This window comes from Eretmochelys imbricata, chromosome 1, assembly GCF_965152235.1.
Source record: "Eretmochelys imbricata isolate rEreImb1 chromosome 1, rEreImb1.hap1, whole genome shotgun sequence".
NCBI lineage: Eukaryota > Metazoa > Chordata > Testudines > Cheloniidae > Eretmochelys > Eretmochelys imbricata.
The window spans coordinates 276,153,938-276,174,323 of NC_135572.1; the positions used below are offsets into that span (position 1 = coordinate 276,153,938).

Genomic DNA, 20,386 nt, shown 5'->3' on the forward strand with positions numbered 1-20,386 from the left:
TAACGGGGTGTTACTGCTGAATATTAAATACCAAAACTGTTAACTGGAAGAGTTCTCTTCTTACTGCTTTTCCCTCCATTGCCTTGCAGACCAAAGCGGCGCCAGCTTGCTTCTCTGTCTTCTGGCTGAAAACAAACCAATGACGTGAATATGTCTATCCTACTGCATGTTTTAATGGCATTAGTTTGTTTTCAGAGGGAGTTGCTCTTCGTTTCGGTTTATTCTCTTCCTCTTTCCTGTGCTTCTCCTTAGTCTGCAGGTAAAGAGGAAGCTGTCCCAGACACCTTTTTAGGGGTAGTTGAGGGTGTGTTTTATCTATGTATAATTCTTATGGAATGGGCATGAGACAATCTGAAGGCAGCTACTGGGAAAGAGCACTAATATTCCTGGGAGTTGGGAGCCCTTTCCTATAAGAAGCCGTTTCTCAGAGCCCTCCCAAAGACGGCTTTATTACTGACTGCTCCAGAACGCACAACCGAGGTTTGTTCTCCTTTTCATTTTAAGCAATAAATTATCCTTCACTGTGCTCCAAACCTTTTACCCCAAAGCAATGGGCCTGCACCCCCATCACAGTGGTTAGAGCTCTCAAGGACTACGTAGCCAGGAGAGCATTGTTCAGTAAGTCACTTTGTTTGGGACTTAGCATTTTAATGAGAGAGCAGAACATATTTAAAGCTGCAATCTCCAGATAGATTAAAGATAGGTGTCATGATACATTTAGAATGTCCTGTCTCATGGATTCATGTTCATTCCACAAGACACACAGCAACCTATCCATAAAATACTACCTGGGCCTTGTTTGTTCTTCTGCTAAGCATTATGGGGTGTAGACCTGGTGGCTTCCTCAAATGCTTTCATTTCACAAGGTCCTGCAATTTTAAGTTCTTCTAAAAAAATATGTATAACTTCATACACGACTACTTTTCCTCTTATATTCTCCCTCTTATTTTACTGTTTGACAATATGGAGACAACTACTGAGAAGTAGCACATGTTCCCAGCATGAGAATAGAACAATTTTGTTTTACTTCTTAATTAGTCTCCTCAAGCAGACATCTGCCAATCTGAAACATCTAGCCCTTTGTTGGTCTGTGTAATTGTTCAATATTGTTTTCCACCTTTGGAAGTGTTCTGTATAACTAAAGGCACCTACTTGTCTCTTAAGGGATGGGAGCCAGGAGGGAAAAAATACATAATTATGCCTCCAGGATGTGGGCAGAGATACTGAGTAGTTGCCACACTAGTGAAAATTCACTCCAATGGAATATTAGCTAACAGAACAAAAATTTCCTAATTCCAGACCATAATAGTCTATATAAAGTAAATAAAAGCACCTCTAAAACAAAACTCTGTTTGCTCCCACAATAAGTTTGAATACAGGTGTAAACCTACCTAAAAAATCATGCTCTAAGCCCACTGACTTACCTAATCAAAACAAGGGGAGAATAAGTCCAACCTGTTTCTGTTTTGATGAGAACATGGCTGCCTCCACCAAGTAATCTCAGAGCCATCTACTGTCATGGAAATGTTGACTCTTCCACGCATATTTATTTACTAAAATTTCTCTGTGATTTGTATCTACATTTTAAGAGATACTCGTTAATTAAATTCAATAGAAAAGCATCAGCATTTTCCTTGAACCTTAGCGTACCAAAAGAAGGCTAGTCTATTTAGTAAGCATAAAAAGTCCATCTTCTGGTTTGGGAAGGTGGACAATAAATCCATGTGAAAAAATGGCAATATGATTCTGTATTATCCTTCAAGTGCATCTTTCTGATATAACACAAACAGTAATCAGATTTCTTGTTCGGTCGACATTTTGACCAATTTGCAGGCCAGACGGTACGGCACACTTTCATTCTGCTAACCTATTTTTGGTCAAACTTAAACTAAATCTGCTAAGCAATAACAAATGTGCTGTACCATTATTACTGTGTTTACTTGTTACTCTTTGCCACTAAGATATAGGAGAAAACATAAGCACCTTATGCCTCCAGGCCTCTCCTCTTCAAAGTTGCCTACATCATGTTTCACTTGGATCTTTCACAATAATTTCATTGCTGAGTTTTTGTCCAAAAATAGGTATTTCCTGGCATCAAAAAAACCCTACAGTTTGGAAAGTGTACAAGACTTCACAATTTCTTTCAAAAATGGTTGGTTACTTTCCAAGATATCAGATCCAGTAACAAGGAAAGACATACAAACTAATGAGAATCTGGATTTTCCTTTTGTAGGAGTCTGTTCTGGTCTTTGACATCAGAGAGTCAATAAAAATACACGCCCTCCCACAATTTTACTCTCAATTTTGGTAGAGTGGAGTTTGACAGCATTTTTAATATATATTGCATTTTCACTGATTGAGTCCTAATACTTCAATAGATATCTTTATTTTGTGAGCTAACGAAGATGTGCATCCTCATCTTCTTTGACATCTGAATCTTCCCTCAGCTATCCCAGTGTAAATCAGTAGTAACTCCATTGAAGTAGTTACAGTGGTTCACAATGAGAAGAGAATAGGTTCCAGGATTCCCATCACGTGGATATTGTACATATAAGACTTAGTTACTGAAATGTTCCAAGCACCTGAGAGGCCATATATGTTAAAAAAGAAAGGGTTTGATACAACAATTTAATCTGTAAACTCTTGTAGTTTAATCTCTGCTGCCTCCACTTGATTTTTCATGTGTTTGATCCAACCATTCAGATTGGTTCATTTGTGGCCACCTTTGTTTTCAGTCTGTTTTCACTTTAGCTAGCCTAAAACTTGCAGGATATTTTGTGTAAGAGTCTCATTGCTGTGGTCTGTCATTGGAGTCCTTTCTTTCTAGATGTACATGATGGTGCTTAGTGGGGTTCCCAAATGCTGAAATGCATGATGACAAGATTTTTTTTGTCCCTTGGGAATATATTATTGCTTTGTTTATAGTCACTGGTACTTTACTTAGATATGGCAATTTCTATTTCATTTCATTAAGATTGGTCTAAGCTACATAGTTGGGTTGTTTTAACTACATCATTCAGGGCTGTGAAAAATATCATGCCCTGTGCAATGTAGTTAAGCTGACCTAAGCCTTGGCACAGACACTGCTAGGTCATTGTGTCAGCCTAGCTACTGCCTCTTAGAGAGAGGTGGATTTACTACAGGAATGGAAAAAACCCCTAGGTCGCTGTAGAAAGTGTCTATGCTATAGCAGGGCAGTTGTGCCACTGGAGTGTTTTTAGTGTAGATGTACCCTTAGACTACATGATATGCAGGAGAGACAAAGGTGGGTGAGGTAATTTTTTTTTTTTATTGGACCAACTTCTGTTGGTGCAAGAGACAAGCTTTCGAGCCACACAGAACTCTTCAGGTCAATATAATGCAGGAGTAATTTTGGGTTGCAAGACCATGGACCCTCAGGAAGAAGCTTTCTCTGATCACACTCCCTCGCCCCCAAAAATGGCCTTTAAATATCAGAACTTTACTAATAAAATGTTTATTTAGCACCTTTCATCTTGAAGGATCGCAAACCACTTTACAACTAAACACATGCATCACCACTGAAATGCATCCAGGGAGACAACTGGCACACAGCTCACTTCATAAAATTCAAGAAACAGGAGTTTTGACCAGTTACAAGGGCAAAACCCACTATTCACACAAAAAGGGCAGTGGGAACTTTATTGACTAGCTATGACAGAGAGGATCCTCGTTTGGTGGTTTGTTTTGTTGTGTTTTAAAGATCTCATCTGAGAGATTGTAGAAGCAGGATTTATAATTCTATGATAAGAATAGAGGTACTAATGTATGTCTTGATTTCATTTTACCAGCTTTCAAATAGCAGAAAGGAATGACCCTCTGGGACATTGGTAGGAATGCATCTGACAGACCGCCAGTGTCTGTACTGATGTTAAGGCAGGGACAGACCAGAACAATCCTTGTGACTGATTATGGTCACCCTTTTGTTTTAGAATAGGTTATTATGTCTACTATGGTTTCCTATATGTATTACAAATTAGGCACTCTAGTTAAATATACATTTCTTTGTTTTAAGGTTTAGTAAGTAAAAGACAGGATCTTGTATTGTGCCTATGTTAAGGAGTTTCAAAATAAACTGACACTGTTTGTATTCTCAAAGGTCTCTGTAAAAAGACTGTTTGTGTGAATGAGGAATGTATGCATCAGGAAAAGATAAGGTGTGAATGCCATTTTTATAGCCAGATGGTCAAGGAAAAAGGAGTAAAGAGACTTAATGACACCAGAAAATCATCAACGCGCATCCATAATGAAGGAAGGGCAAATTGACGACCCTGAGGTGAAGGCTGGCACCCCTCAAGACAGGACAATTGATTAAATCGGAACCAGGACAGGATAACCCCCTCGGAGGTGTATCGGAATGTTTTCATCAAAAGACACGCCAATTAAGAAATAACCGGTCACAAACTGACACAGCAAAATCCATAGACTTCAACAGAGAAAAAAGACTATCAGCACAGGGTGCTTGGCCATGGGACTTTGGGTTCGTCTTGCCACACTCCAGGAGCATCAGATCGCGACCAACAGAGCCCTATTCCCCTCTGCGACCAGTCTGGCTGGCCACTAGATTGATCCAAACTGTGGACTGGTAACTATAAACATCAACTGGCAGGACTCTCTCTCTCTCACTCTCTCTCTCTCTGTCTCTGTGTGTGTGTGTGAGAGAGAGTGTGTGTGAGAGAGAGATTGAAAAGCATATCCTAACTATTGTATTCTCAATAAATGTGGCATGCTGCCTTCTTCCCTATAAAGATCTGTGTGCTTCTTATAACATTTTTGGTAGAGAATTGTGAAAGGGGGGAAGAGTATATGCGCTGCAATTATTGACAATACTGCTAAGTGATTGATCATTCAGGTGTGCACACCGCCGGTCATAGAGATACCGGGCAGTACAAAGGGAACCAGGTGTGGTTAATATTGTATTCACTGTTGGTATTTTATGAATTGAGAATTTGTATAATTAAGAGGTATACACACCCTTGGTCGTAGAAGGGCTGAGAGACAGGAGAGAGGTTTAGCATCTTTTGCTCCACCCTGGACTGCTGGGGGGAAATAATTGGAGGTGGGTGTACCCCTGGTCCTAGAAGTGCCGAGCAATAGGGGGAGGATTAGAGTCCTCACTCCGACCCGTCTGTCGGAGAAAAACTAGAAAAACGATAGGTGCATACACCCTCCGCCGTAGCATGATTGAGCATAAAAGGAGAACTTAGGGTTTCTCACTGTGCCCGTGGGAGGACTTTTTATATTTGGTGTATGAACCCTCGGTGGTAGAAGGCTGAGCAATACAGAGGGGGACTTAGTGTTTCTCCGTCTGGCCCAGAGTGGGTTAAAATCGTAAGTCCCGGCACTGGCATGGGCAATAGGGTGAAGAAAGGAACTTGTAAGCCTTGGCCCTGGCACGGGCAAACATAAGATCTTAATTTTACACAGATCTTGCTCTGTTAAATAAAATTCTGAAAGATACAGATGTTTGGGCAGTGTAGTATATTTTGAGAGTGATATGGTGGTGATTTCACAATTTTGAAAGAAATGTTTAAGAAAGGGGACCAGGAGTGGTGGGGGCTAGTTGAGAAGCCCACCCTCCTTGCTAAATTGGTAGTGGAACAAAGCGTGTGCCCATGGAAAGGGATGGTTCAACGAGAAAAAAAAAAACAAAAAACCCAAAATCGGGCCCAGACAAGCAGGCAGGCAACAAATTAAAAAAAAAAAAAAAAAAAAAGGAAAATAGGCATAGTGGCAGGAGTAAGGAAAGCAGTAAGTGTAGACATGAAAAATTCAAATCCCTGAAATAGTACTTAGAATGGCAAAATCTAAGTTAATTAAGATGTCACTTTGAAAAATAAGTAATTTAAGAAGAAAAGAGTAAAAAGTTAACTCTGTAAATGCTGGAGGGAATTAAGCAGTTAAACTCTGTGAAAATGTTAAAAAGGAAAAGTGTTTTCTGAAGGGAAAATGGGCCCTTTTCCAAAGGAATGTCTGTAAATAATCCAGGCAAAGAAAGAATCTGATTAAAATCATTTGACTATGGACAATTTAGTCAAATTTCCTAAAAGAACATAAGGGGTTTCTATTGGAACTTAGCTGCTCTCAAATGTATAAAGGAAATGTAATCTATGTACAGCTATGTAAAAATTGAGCAGTGTAGAAGGGATGTTAAGGAAAAGAAAATGTGTATGTATCTATGTGTGTGTATAAATAGGTAAGGTTCTAAGGACCAGTTGGTTTTCTTCTGTTTTTAATAATGCCACTAAAAATCCATTTGACTCTTTAATTCAAAGTTGCAAAACTGACAGACCTTTTTGCCAGACACAGGTGATTAGTGTTGTTTGGCTTTGGGATTTGGCATTTAACACTTAAGAGGTAACTTAATGCTTTACAAAATTTAAAATGTTTTAAAATAAAGACCAAAGTCGAGGCTGCAGCAGAACAGTCAAAATCAGGAGATCAGGGAAAGATTCTGGATTCTTTTTGTTTGTTTGTAACAAAATAGCAGATGAGAGCTGTAGTAAAAGAATAAGAAATTTAAAAAGACAGTGCCCCCCTGAAGCAACAGCAAGGGTGAGGTGCACAAAACAAAAAGAAGCAAAGTTAGAAACACTGAGCCTTAAGATGGCTCTGAGTAATCAAACTGTCACTTTAATAAAGGTACTTGAAAACTCTGTAAACACAAAAGAAATAGTTACACCTTATGTAAAAATTAATATGAATAATGTTATAGAAGTTAAACTATGAAAGGAATGTGGATTTGCCCCAAAACATGCAGTGTATATTGTAGAAGGGGTAAAAGAAATGCAAACATACCATACTACTTAATTAAAATGCTATTAGGGCTCCAAAGGGAGCCACAATAGGTTGGATTTTCTTTTTCAGATTGCTGTGTGTTTTGAAAGCAGGAGTTAAAAGTAATCAGAACTGGTGAAAGTTGATTGTGTCTCTTTTAAAACAGTCTCTCTGAGCTGCTGATGGCTTTGGATCCAAAAGCAAGCCAGAAAGCGTCTGTGTTAATGCAAATTACCTAACTGATAAAGAAAGCAGCACAAAGGAGATGCAGATAAAGGACATACCTGGTCAGCAAACAAATTGTCTAAATAAAAGGCATGGTATAACAAGATACCTTTAATAGATTTAATGTTAATAAGTACCCCTGTAACAAAGTATAGTGTGTATGATTTTCTTTAAATCCTTTACGGTCATATGGTAACGATGCTTCTCAACTATTACCTGTAAATAAACTTAAAGCTTAACACAGCAGGAAAAACATTATACACTTGGTCTGCTGTATAAGAAGGGAAACTGAGGTACCCCACCTCATGGATTTAATGACTAAACAGTGGGATAATTTCCGCATAACCCTTAAAAGGTAGAAGCCATTGAAACCTGGCCTGCCTATAGAACAAAACACAGGAAAGTATGGGTGTAATTCCTCTGTTTTGCCTGCAATCAGCAAGAATATTTGTAAAAGAAAGGGATATTTTAAGCAATAATCTGCCACCCCAAAAGGGGTAGAAACATGTTCTTTTTGTCTTTCAGAAAATCACAAAAAGCTGATACCACCTGAAGAGCAATCCAGAATACCATGAATCTACGGTCACAATAGAAATTGTGGTTTGTGTTCTATGTTTTGTCTTACAGGACAACCTAATACAGAAACAAATGGAAGTGAAAACCATACTGCTATAGCTATGGGATGTACTGAAATGCAGATACTTGCTTTGTCCACCTTGGAACACAAAAATGTTTTGGGTAATATCAGGAAACACTAAGGCTTGGATACACTTGCTAAAGCAAAGAAAAAAATCACTGTTTGATACTTATCAGTACAAATGAATGCAGTATGTTTCTAGCATAGTAAGGCCAGACCTTTTAATTGAGGAAATTGTTGTTAAAATCACACACCAACTGGCTCTGGAAGCAAAGATATGGAAAGTTAGCCCACTCCCCATATTGCACATGGGATCCTTCTGATTACCCCGGACCTTGAGCCAGTGGGCTGGGGAGGGAGGGAAGCTATTAAACACCAGAGGTTGTACCAAAGTGAACTCCTCAAAAGTGGGTGTACTTGTCCTTGCCTGTTGCTCCCCCGTAGTAAGACATTTCACTAGGATTGTGTATGTGGAATAAATTAAATAACAAGACCAAAGTACTGTATAATGGGCTATGTGTACGTGTTAATTATTGGAAAGAGGTGTTTTGGGAGGATACAAGTGTTAGCAACCCACCAGTAAACGAATGTATATGTAATGTAAGTACTGTGTTTACCAATAATCACATTGACTATTTGCCACAACCAAAGAAGTCTCCGCTTACTGTGAGCACTGATTTAGCTAAGTTCTCTGTCAGTCTTGGTGATTGGTAGCTTTCAGCCATTCAGTGCCAAGATTCACATGGATATGATTCTAGGAATCTTGGCATTGAATGGCAGAAGTGAGCTGTAGCTCACAAAAGCTTATGCTCAAATAAATTGGTTAGTCTCTAAGGTGCCACAAGTACTCCTTTTCTTTTTGCGAATACAGACTAACACGGCTGTTACTCTGAAACCAGAAAGTTACCAATCACCTGTTAAAAGGTAAAGAAGTAACACTGTTCCTAGAACAAACAAAAGGCAATGTGGGAATTCGAACCATTCATATTATACATGCAAACGGGTGTAACCCCCAAGGAGATTACCTAGATTCCTGGGACCCTGTCTGCTGGTAGCTCAGGGAGAGGCCCACTGTCCCTGGGAGGGAGGGGAAGCCAAGGCACACTCAGAGTCTGCCCGGCAACCAATAAGGAGTAAGAGGCCCTCCCAGGGAGTTGAGAAAAGGGGAGAAGCCATTTTGGAGCCAGTCGGGAGCCAGCCAGGAAAAGGGCAGGACTGGCTGTGTTGGGAGCTGGTGTGTCCTGGGCCTGCATGCAGGGTTCCCCCTGAGAACAGGCCTCTAGGGACCTGACAGCAGATCCCTCCGCTGGGTTTTTCCTTCCCCACTGATGATTCCCAATTTGTAGAGTTTGCTGGGAAACTTCCCCAGCCAGGCTGAGTTCGCCCTCCAGCTCCTTGGGTGAGACCAGTCACCACATGGTCAGCTCTGCTCTGGCTGCTAGGCCAGGGAAGCTGCCTGCTGAGTGTGTGTCTGGAGGCTAGGCTAGGAGGCTACAGTTTGGATGTTAGTGTAGTTGTGTAACCTACACCTTGAGCCCTGCACCCCTTTGTGGTGAGGGGAAAGCCTGGGACCGACGCAGCCTGATCCCTGCCAGCAGAGAGCAGCCCCTCTGCAGTGACTGAGGAGTCCAGAGTCATCTTTGAACCTGAGGATCATTCATGGAGTTTGTGTGTGCACCATCTTCTAGTTAGTTAGTCAGGGAATTTGTTTTGGGGACCCCCTACTCCCTGAACTGTGTCCTCAAGCCAGGGACGAAGGGTTTGAGGATTTTACAACCTGCTGCGTATTACACCTGTGGAGGGATTTACCACCTTCTCCCACTTGTGAGTCCTTTGGGCTGTAGTGAACCCAGTCAGCCAGGCTGCTTAATCACTGCAAAGAAGAATTTTGTGGTTATAGGTCATCAAGGGCTCCAGCAAAGTACACGTACCAACGGGACACTAATGTTACATTTGCTGCATCAAATCACAGGTATTTGCAGTGTGGGCACCAGTGACCCTAAAAATAGTGTTTTACCCTGTTATGTTATATTGGTCTCCTGTTTAATATAATTATTGTGTTGAATATATTGTGTTTGTGTTATTTCTTGGAAGTTTCCAACTAACTGGCAAGTAAGTGGGGATTACCCTGTAGTTAGAATTTTCCGCCCAAGCTGCCCAGGGGACCCTGCCCGGAAGGAGCAAGGGGGGGTGGATGCACCGCCCAATAATTTCATAGGGAAAAAAAAGAAGATACACCCCTCTGAGTGGGTGGCGGGATCCAAAAGAACCCAGACCTGGAAGTGGATTGGCATTAAAGGAGGTAATCAGGTGGAGAGGGGGCGCTACACGGGGACATGTTAACAATTGCCACTGCAGAAGACAAATAGCTTACCATTGGTATGACATATTTTCTGGATGGTCTCCCACAACTACTGACATACTATCTGCAATGTTACACCCCCTAATTGTTTTTGTTTTAAATTGGATTTGTTTAATTGGGATGTTTGGAATCTGCTGTTGGATAAAACAAATGTATGCAAAGCTAGAACCCACAAGCTCAAATTGCCTCTCAATATGTGGCTGTGAAACAATTATATAAGATATGACCCACTCAAGAATTGTTCTTGAAGGGTCAAAAGGGGGCTATGTAGGAGCAGGATTTTATAATTGTACTCTAAGAATAGAGGTACTAATGTATGTCTTGATTTCATTTTACCAGCCACCCTTTTGTTTTAGGATAAGTTTTCATGTCTACTATGGTTTCCTATATGTATTACAAATTAGGCACTCTAGTTAAATATACATTTCTTTGTTTTAAGGTTTAGTAAGTAAAAGACAGGATCTTGTATTGTGTCTGTGTTAAGGAGATTCAAAGTAAACTGACACTGTTTGTATTCTCAAAGGTCTCTGTAAAAAGACTGTTTGTGTGAATGAGGAATGTATGCATCAGGAAGAGATAAGGTGTGAACGCCATTGTTATAGCCAGATGGTCAAGGAAAAAGGAGTAAAGAGACTTAACGACACCAGAAAATCATCAATGCGCATCCATAATGAAGGAAGGGCAAATTGACAACCTTGAGGTGAAGGCTGGCACCTCTCAAGACAGGACAATTGATTAAATCAGAACCAGGACAGGATAACCCTCTCGGAGGTGTATTGGAATGTTTACATCAAAAGATACGCCAATTAAGATGTAACCAGTCACAAACTGATACAGCAAAATCCATAGACTTCAATAGAGAAAAAAGACTATAAGCACAGGGTGCTTGGCCATGGGACTTTGGGTTCGTCTTGCCACACTCCAGGAGCATCAGATCGCGACCAACAGAGCCCTACTCCCCTCTGTGACCAGTCTGGCTGGCCACTAGATTGATCCAGACTCTGGACTGGTAACTATAAACACCAACTGGCAGGAGTGTGTGTGTGTGTGAGATTGAAAAGCATATTCTAACTGTTGTATTCTCAATAAATGTATCCTGCTGCCTTCTTCCCTATGAAGATCCTGTGTGCTTCTTACAAGTATAATAAGATCCACACAGGATACCGCACTCAACTCAATTTATCTATCTTAAAAGACAGAAGGTTTGTGTCAACCCTGCCAAGATTGGAATCTGTGGTGCCACGCAGTCTAGGTATTTCTAACCTGACACTTTGAGATGACTAAGCCACCACCTCAAGCTAGAGTGCGTGCTTAATACATGAATCGTTAGGTTGTATACAGATAGTGATGCAGTATCACTTCTGAATCCACAATTCTCAAATACTTGATGTTTCCACGTATACAATCCCATGAATACGGTAGGTCTCTTTACAAGCACAAGGTGTTAATTTAAAGTTCTACAAATTCTGCAGCTTTGGAGAAAGCCTCATATTCTGATAGCTAAGTAGCTGAAATATTCTTCCAAGGGAAGCAGTGAAAGGCATTTGTAACAACTGGACAAAGCAGTTGGAAAACCAATAGAGGGAACAATGCTGCATCAGCCAGGAGGATGGAGAGTACATGATGGATCTTTTCAGCTGTTATTCCAACAATTCATTAGCAATTTATGAAAATAATAGGTATTGAGTGAGTCCTCTTTCTCTGCAGACATGTTTACAAAATGCCATTAAAACATTTTATGAATGTTTAGGACCCAATCCCTCCCTGGTGTAACACTGTTAAAGTCAATGGAGTTACACCAGAGAGGAAAGTGGGCATCAGCATCTGTCTAGCTATGGCTTAGTTATTCTTAAATGCATTTCCTGGACATAACATTTATTATGTTCTTTCAATTCAGCAAAGAAAAATCATACAGCTATTTTTTATACAATTTGGAAGCACTTAATACAAAGTTACATGAATACACTGCATCATTATGGCCTATCTGTGGAAAAAATACTGAAATACTACCATAGGGCTGTTCAATACTAGTTATGTCTTTCAACCTTTATCTTAATACTAGAAAATATATAAATCATTTGCATAACATTATGCAAAAGAAGGCACAGCCGGTTATACTTTACACAAGCACAATGCATAATATGCAGAAAAAAGGGATAAAAAAAGCTTCACATCCTTATTAGATACATTGTTGAAATCCATTAAGAAAAGTACTTCATCAACAACAGTGTTCAACACTTGAGAGCTATGATAAACAAAATTATAATTCACTTAATGCAAAACAGATTTTTATATATATAAAAACACAGTTTAAAAATGCTAACATAAAAGTAGATCCATGTAATGAAAAGTGCAAACCAAAGAAATGGAGGGTTTCACAATGTCCTTCTCATGACACAGGAAAAACTAACCCATGGGAATGAATGTATTAAAATCAGTTAATGAGTCCTTAACGTGATAAGACATCATCAGGATTTCTGAGCATTTGGAGAAAGCAGTACAGGAGAAGAGGCCCCATCCAAACTGGGGATTGGTACTGGTATGTGACCATTTAGCAGAGTTGGAAACTGCAAGAGGACAAAAGGTAAAATTCATTCATTATCTCAAAAGATTACTGCATATGCACTCAGCCCCAGCAACTGAACCCAGATGATTTTCCTTTCAAAGGCTGTAGTTCCTAAATGACAAGCTTTGATTCAAATAATAATGAGTAAAATGTATTAATGAAAGGATATTCTTTTTCTTAAATGTACAAGAAAATATAGCTAGCTAATGCTACAAGACAACTGTCATCAGCTCACAAAATTGAGCAGTATGATGAAAGATTTGTTGATCGTTATGCATAAAGGAAGAATGTTCTGTAATCTTACAAGACATTAATTAACACCTCTGTGTTTTTAAGGTGTCTGAAAGAGATACGGAATGAAGATTCTTGCAAAAATGAAACTAAACTCAGGATACAGTTTCGTGTGTGTGTCTGGGGGGGAATATATAAGCCTTCAAAATTATGTTGAAAAAGTGTATGTGTATTCAGTAGAATCTGTCAGCTCTCTACAAGGGACCCTTTGTCATGTGGCTAAGGGATATAAGTATTAAGCACGTCACATTTTCAAAGTGCTGTGCAAAGAATATTAACTAAGCTAATACACCAGTATACTGGTTGTACACCCTTGCACCCTGATTGCAGCTTATTTGCACTTAATGTGTATTGACTGGTATTTAAGATCTAAAACTAGCGAGGGAGCTAGGTAGGAAAGTAAGATAAGCCTGTTACATTATAAGCTCAGAATTAGTTTTTTAAAATGTGCTAAGGATTATATTAGACTATTTTATCACCAGACTTGGTCCTGATTCTATGAGGCGTTACTTAAATGGGAGTGCTGAGCACCCTCAACACGCATTGATTTCAACAGGCGTTGAGGTTGCTGCACGTTAAAGGATTGGGCCCAAAATACTGAATGACCTAGTCCAAAACTGCCACTTTGTTAAAACTGAACAGCTACACCAAAATGGGGTGGGTGTGTAAATAATATATACTCTAATATCCTTACAGGACAGAGAGAGCGCAATCCTCATTGCCACTGTGTTCTACTGCTAGCTCCAGGTTTTAGCTAAAGATTTTACTTTTTATCACTCAGTTTGAAATTTGAAAAGCACCACTCCATGTGACCAGCCTTGGGCAGTAAGGGTCAGTGCACCATGCTGAAGGCTGTATCAAGTGTCAGTGCTGGCTTGTTTCCTGCAGGCTTTTTTTATATCCGCCAGCCAGCCAGCCACAAGAATCACCATCAGGCCCCTGGAAAATCTTTTACCTGTTTGATTTCAACTGATTACAGGAAAGAACCCTCCAGTTTCTTGTTTTTATACTGTATGCTCTTCAAGAGGGATATGTAACCTAAAATGTCCTTCGTGTGGTTTCTAAGACTAACAAAAGAGAGATGGTTTGTATTATGATTGGCAGACTCACTAGGCAGGTGAGGTGCTGAGACTACTGATTATTATGGGAAAAGTGCTGTTTTTACTGTAACCTCATCCCCCTACCCTTTTGTCCAATTCTTCCACCTGTTGTGTTTTATGGATGAGATGGAGACTTAGATGGAGAGCTCTCTGGGGCAAAGCCTGTCTTTTTTCACTTGTTTGTACAGTGCCTTGCACAATGGGGCCCTGATCCTTGATTGAGTTCTCAGTGCTACTGTAGTACAGATAATAAATAATCAAAGCCAAGAGAATAAAATAGTTTAACTGGGATCACTGAGCAGCTGAGATTTCAATGCAGTTTGGTTGCGTTCCCTTGGGGCTTTATTTTAGGATAAAACCCAGTTATGTACAAGTCTCTCGTTGCCCCAGTTATGTGGTAACTTTCAAACTAATGATGAAAATCTAAAGTGAGTTTAATTACATTCTAGTATTATTTCCACAGGAAGATCTTCCAATTAGGCCAAATTATGGAGGTAAACTGAATGAGGCAAAATTAACTGCAGATTTCAGTGGCTCTTTTCATTTTCTCCAAGGCTGAATGGGCACAATTCTCTCCCCACACACTGGGATGTGGGAGTTGCTTTAGCTGTGTATGTATTCCAGTGTTGTTCTAGTGAGGCACTTAATGGCCGCTTAGTTTCAGAACAAAATATAAAGAGCACTTCATCCAGGAAGAGGCGTGTGCTGATCGCTCTTGCTCAACATGGAGTGCCACTCTCTGCCTCGGTATCCAACAGCCTTCTGCTAGGATGACTGTCCTGTTCCAAAGCCACGGTACGTTAACACTGGAAGAAGCAGGGGTCTAACAAGAATGCTAAGATCCTCCTCTTTTCTCCCTTTTCACCCAACACGGTGTAGTCAGCACTCCATCCTGTTACCACCTAATCCAGTCCAGCTCTTAAGGGGTATGTCTACACAGCCTACGGCAGCAAGCCTCCCAACCTGGGTCTGTAGAAGCCCTTTGAAGTCCACTCTCCCGCCTCAGCTTCAGAGCTCAAGCTCCAGCCCAAGCCACACTTTCAAAACACTCTCTACACAGCTGTTTTTAGGATGCTAGTGAAAGCCCCACAAGCCCAAGTTTGTCAACCCAGGCAGGGAGGCTAGCTGCTGCGGGCGTGGTAGACATACCTAAGGAGGGCCTGTGAGGTGACCCAGTATGGGCTGTTAGTCAGCGAGAACTACCAGATCTGTCTGTGTACAGTAGCCTCAGTAACAAAAAATCCCCTTAGCTCTTTAGGGCAGAGACTGTTCTTTCTTGTGTGTTTGTACAACACACAGTACAACTGGGACCCATCCTGATTGAGGCCTCTGGGCGCTGTGGCAATATTAATTAATTATAGCCAAGTCCTGCCTGTTCTCTACTATGGAAGATGCTACGCACCTGGAAAAAAGAAACTGGGGTCTAGTCCTGCTTCTGTTAAAGTCAAGGGCCCAGAAAAGGAAAGAGAGAGTCAATTAGCTTTAGGATGTATTACCCTCAGCCCCCACTGCTTTCAGGGTTTCCGCTTCCTGTTTCAGCAAGCAATGAATGTTCAGTTAACCCTCAACGGGAACAGAAACGTGTCTGCATGAGACCACCTTTTCCTTAGGGCATGCAGCCAGCTCTTTTTTTCTTGACTCCTAGATTTGTTCACTAGAATTCTGAAGGGTGGGTTTGCCCTTGCAGGGACACATGTAGCAGGGGAGAGTTTTACATGTGCAGGTGCGTGAGACAGGAGATCCCCAAGTGACCCTGTCTTGGCTAAGTCTGTTTTTGTAGGGAAGAAAACTCCAACTCGGTGGGTTAGTTCCATTTCAGCTGCTGTTGCCACTTCCTATTTGGTTTGTAAAATAAAACTTTATGCATTACAGATTTGTCACCTTGGCCTTTTTTCTGAACCATGTATTATTCAGATAAGGCCTTTTGGGTCCATCAGATGTGACAGAGCCAAATCCACTTTCACTTCCAGTTGTCACTGTAGGTTGTTCGATGCACGTGCAGTCTCATTACAGGACAAGTCTTGGAGGCATCCATCTCAAATGTCTGGACGTCTCCAATCGTGTGCAAAATAATAGCACAATACGAATAAATGAGTTTATATGAGGTGAAACAAAGAGCCCTAGAACTGTTGTACGTAAAGTCACATTATAGCTGAAAGGAGTGCCTGTAACCCCAGTGTGGAGCTGGAGTATTTGCGGTCATATCACTCCCAGCCCTTGTGACTCTGCTGTATAATATGGCCGCCCTTCCGCCAGCATCTGAGTTCGGGGGCTGGGGTGTCTTTGTTCCCCAACTTCCACACACTGTGTCAGTGCTGGTCTGCCCCGGCACTTGTGGGATTTCATTCCAGGGCTTTTCCTTGCATTCTTTAGCTGCTCTATGACTCACCAGCTTTCTTCCTGCCAATTAGCTGATACGTATTTTTTTTCCTGTGCCCTATTGAATCAGCTGATTGGCAACAGCTCCAGTTGGCCGGAGTGTGGAGGAGCTGATAGCCCCATCCTCTTTCCAATTTCTGGATGGACACTGGGGCTTTGGATGGCTTATATTCCACAGTGATTTATTCATGTCTTTACTGGGTTTTGTGTGGTGCTCTTCACTATGCAATCCAATTTGCTCTCGAACATTTATTCTCACAACACCCTATGCTGCAGAGAAGTGCTGTTATCCCCATTTCACAGATGAGAAACTCTGGCAAAGAGGGATTAAGTGACTTGTCCAAGGACACACATGAAATCTGTAGCAGAGCTGGGAACTGAGCCCAGATCTCCTGAGTAAAAGGCCCATGCATTACCCACAACTCCTCAGTGACAGGCACCTTCACATAACAGAAGGATCAATTACTACCTTCTGTACAAGGCTAGGCCTTGGTTTCCATGATTTTTCCAAAGCCTTTTCCATTGCTTTCCCTCCCACCTTCAACAGCTGCAAGGCAGTCTCTTTACTCTGCAGTCTCCTTCGGTGGCTTTTTTTGGTGCACATACTGAAAAGACAGCAGGGTAACATCAGTACGTGCATCAAAGAAAGCCACCGTTAGAAATGAAATGTGTCCACAAGAAAAACCTACCTGGAACAAGGTGTTTGGTCCTTGCAGCCTGGCAGGACTCAAAGGAGCTACAGGACTAAGGCTGCTCCAAAAGTGAATGCTAGACAGCAGTGGACTTGGGGTCAACAGTAATCCATTTGGGGTCTGGAAGACAAAAATACCAAATGTGTGCCTTGAGGCAGAAGACAATATAGGCTGGACTGTTACAGCTCCATCAACATTTTGCAACAGTTCTGAGGTCCCCTCCTCCCCCACAATCTACTGACCCTTTCAGAACAGGTTTCAGAGTAACAGCCGTGTTAGTCTGTATTCGCAAAAAGAAAAGGAGTACTTGTGGCACCTTAGAGACTAACGAATTTATTTGAGCATGAGCTTTCGTGAGCTACAGCTCACTTCATCAGATGCATACCGTGGAAACTGCAGCAGACTGTATATATACACAGAGAATATGAAACAATACCTCCTCCCACCCCACTGTCCTGCTGGTAATAGCTTATCTAAAAGCCATTTCCAGCACAAATCCAGGTTTTCTCACCCTCCACCCCCCCACACAAATTCACTCTCCTGCTGGTGATAGCCCATCCAAAGTGACAACTCTTTACACAATGTGCATGATAATGAAGTTAGGCCATTTCCTGCACAAATCCAGGTTCTCTCACTCCCTCACCCCCCTCCAAAAACCCACCCCCATACACACACAAACTCACTCTCCTGCTGGTAATAGCTCATTCAAACTGGCCACTCTCCAAGTTTAAATCCAAGTTAAACCAGAACATCGGGGGGGGGGGGGGTAGGAAAAAACAAGAGGAAATAGGCTACCTTGCATAATGACTTAGCCACTCCCAGTCTCTATTTAAGCCTAAATTAATAGTATCCAATTTGCAAATGAATTCCAATTCAGCAGTTTCTCGCTGGAGTCTGGATTTGAAGTTTTTTTGTTTTAAGATAGCGACCTTCATGTCTGTGATTGCGTGACCAGAGAGATTGAAGTGTTCTCCGACTGGTTTATGAATGTTATAATTCTTGACATCTGATTTGTGTCCATTTATTCTTTTACGTAGAGACTGTCCAGTTTGACCAATGTACATGGCAGAGGGGCATTGCTGGCACATGATGGCATAAATCACATTGGTGGATGTGCAGGTGAACGAGCCTCTGATAATGTGGCTGATGTTATTAGGCCCTGTGATGGTGTCCCCTGAATAGATATGTGGGCACAATTGGCAACGGGCTTTGTTGCAAGGATAAGTTCCTGGGTTAGTGGTTCTGTTGTGTGGTATGTGGTTGTTGGTGAGTATTTGCTTCAGGTTGCGGGGCTGTCTGTAGGCAAGGACTGGCCTGTCTCCCAAGATTTGTGAGAGTGTTGGGTCATCCTTTAGGATAGGTTGTAGATCCTTAATAATGCGTTGGAGGGGTTTTAGTTGGGGGCTGAAGGTGACGGCTAGTGGCGTTCTGTTATTTTCTTTGTTAGGCCTGGTCCAGTCCACACAAGAGATCCACTTCCTGGACACTACAGTGCTAATAAACAATGGTCACATAAACACCACCCTATACCGGAAACCTACTGACCGCTATTCCTACCTGCATGCCTCCAGCTTTCACCCTGACCACACCACACGATCCATCGTCTACAGCCAAGCTCTGCGATACAACCGCATTTGCTCCAACCCCTCAGACAGAGACAAACACCTACAAGATCTCTGTCAAGGTTTCTTACAACTACAATACCCACCTGCGGAAGTAAAGAAACAGATTGATAGAGCCAGAAGAGTTCCCAGAAGTTACCTACTACAGGACAGGCCTAACAAAGAAAATAACAGAACGCCATTAGCCGTCACCTTCAGCCCCCAACTAAAACCCCTCCAACGCATTATTAAGGATCTACAACCTATCCTAAAGGATGACCCAACACTCTCACAAATCTTGGGAGACAGGCCAGTCCTTGCCTACAGACAGCCCCGCAACCTGAAGCAAATACTCACCAACAACCACATACCACACAACAGAACCACTAACTCAGGAACTTATCCTTGCAACAAAGCCCGTTGCCAATTGTGCCCACATATCTATTCAGGGGACACCATCACAGGGCCTAATAACATCAGCCACACTATCAGAGGCTCGTTCACCTGCACATCCACCAATGTGATTTATGCCATCATGTGCCAGCAATGCCCCTCTGCCATGTACATTGGTCAAACTGGACAGTCTCTACGTAAAAGAATAAATGGACACAAATCAGATGTCAAGAATTATAACATTCATAAACCAGTCGGAGAACACTTCAATCTCTCTGGTCACGCAATCACAGACATGAAGGTCGCTATCTTAAAACAAAAAAACTTCAAATCCAGACTCCAGCGAGAAACTGCTGAATTGGAATTCATTTGCAAATTGGATACTATTAATTTAGGCTTAAATAGAGACTGGGAGTGGCTAAGTCATTATGCAAGGTAGCCTATTTCCTCTTGTTTTTTCCTACCCCCCCCCCCGATGTTCTGGTTTAACTTGGATTTAAACTTGGAGAGTGGCCAGTTTGAATGAGCTATTACCAGCAGGAGAGTGAGTTTGTGTGTGTATGGGGGTGGGTTTTTGGAGGGGGGTGAGGGAGTGAGAGAACCTGGATTTGTGCAGGAAATGGCCTAACTTCATTATCATGCACATTGTGTAAAGAGTTGTCACTTTGGATGGGCTATCACCAGCAGGAGAGTGAATTTGTGTGGGGGAGTGGAGGGTGAGAAAACCTGGATTTGTGCTGGAAATGGCTTTTAGATAAGCTATTACCAGCAGGACAGTGGGGTGGGAGGAGGTATTGTTTCATATTCTCTGTGTATATATAGAGTCTGCTGCAGTTTCCACGGTATGCATCTGATGAAGTGAGCTGTAGCTCACGAAAGCTCATGCTCAAATAAATTCGTTAGTCTCTAAGGTGCCACAAGTACTCCTTTCCTTTCAGAACAGTAATTTAATATCCCATGCTATAAAATGATCTCCTTTTCAAAGTGATTTTATTGCCATTCAGGTTTGTTTAAGAAGATTCAAATCAGAGCCACATGATTTGATGCATATCAGTATCACAGTGTTACAATACCACGCATACCTCATTTTAGACACTGCCTATAAATGTAAAACTCTAAGCTCTGTCAGAATAATGTTTGTTTTTTTGTAGACTAACAGTTACTCGCCCTGGCTAGATCTTTTGGACTATTAACCCAATAGTGTTTGGAGTCAAATGATCCACAGCTAGGCTTTGAAGCTCACTCCCCTAACTGGCGCTTCTCTTTCACTCTGTTTGAAAGAAGGCTTAACAAAGTGGCATTGTATTGGTTTCTGCAGTGAAGGGTGGGTTTACAACCAGAGTGA

General features: G+C 41.6%; 1 protein-coding gene across 2 annotated transcripts in view; it reads right to left on the minus strand.

Moving 5' to 3' along the window:
* Positions 1-10,779: 10,779 nt before the first annotated feature.
* ELK3 (ETS transcription factor ELK3) overlaps positions 10,780-20,386 on the minus strand; it is a 62,829-nt gene continuing 53,222 nt past the window's right edge. For both annotated transcript variants that reach the window (XM_077831994.1, XM_077832003.1), the window contains 2 exons: positions 17,045-17,167; positions 10,780-12,586 (listed from right to left, as the gene is read on the minus strand). In XM_077831994.1, the coding sequence (XP_077688120.1) occupies positions 12,488-12,586; positions 17,045-17,167 (222 nt within the window). In that variant the 3' untranslated portion in view covers positions 10,780-12,487. The remainder of the gene's footprint in view (positions 12,587-17,044; positions 17,168-20,386) is intronic.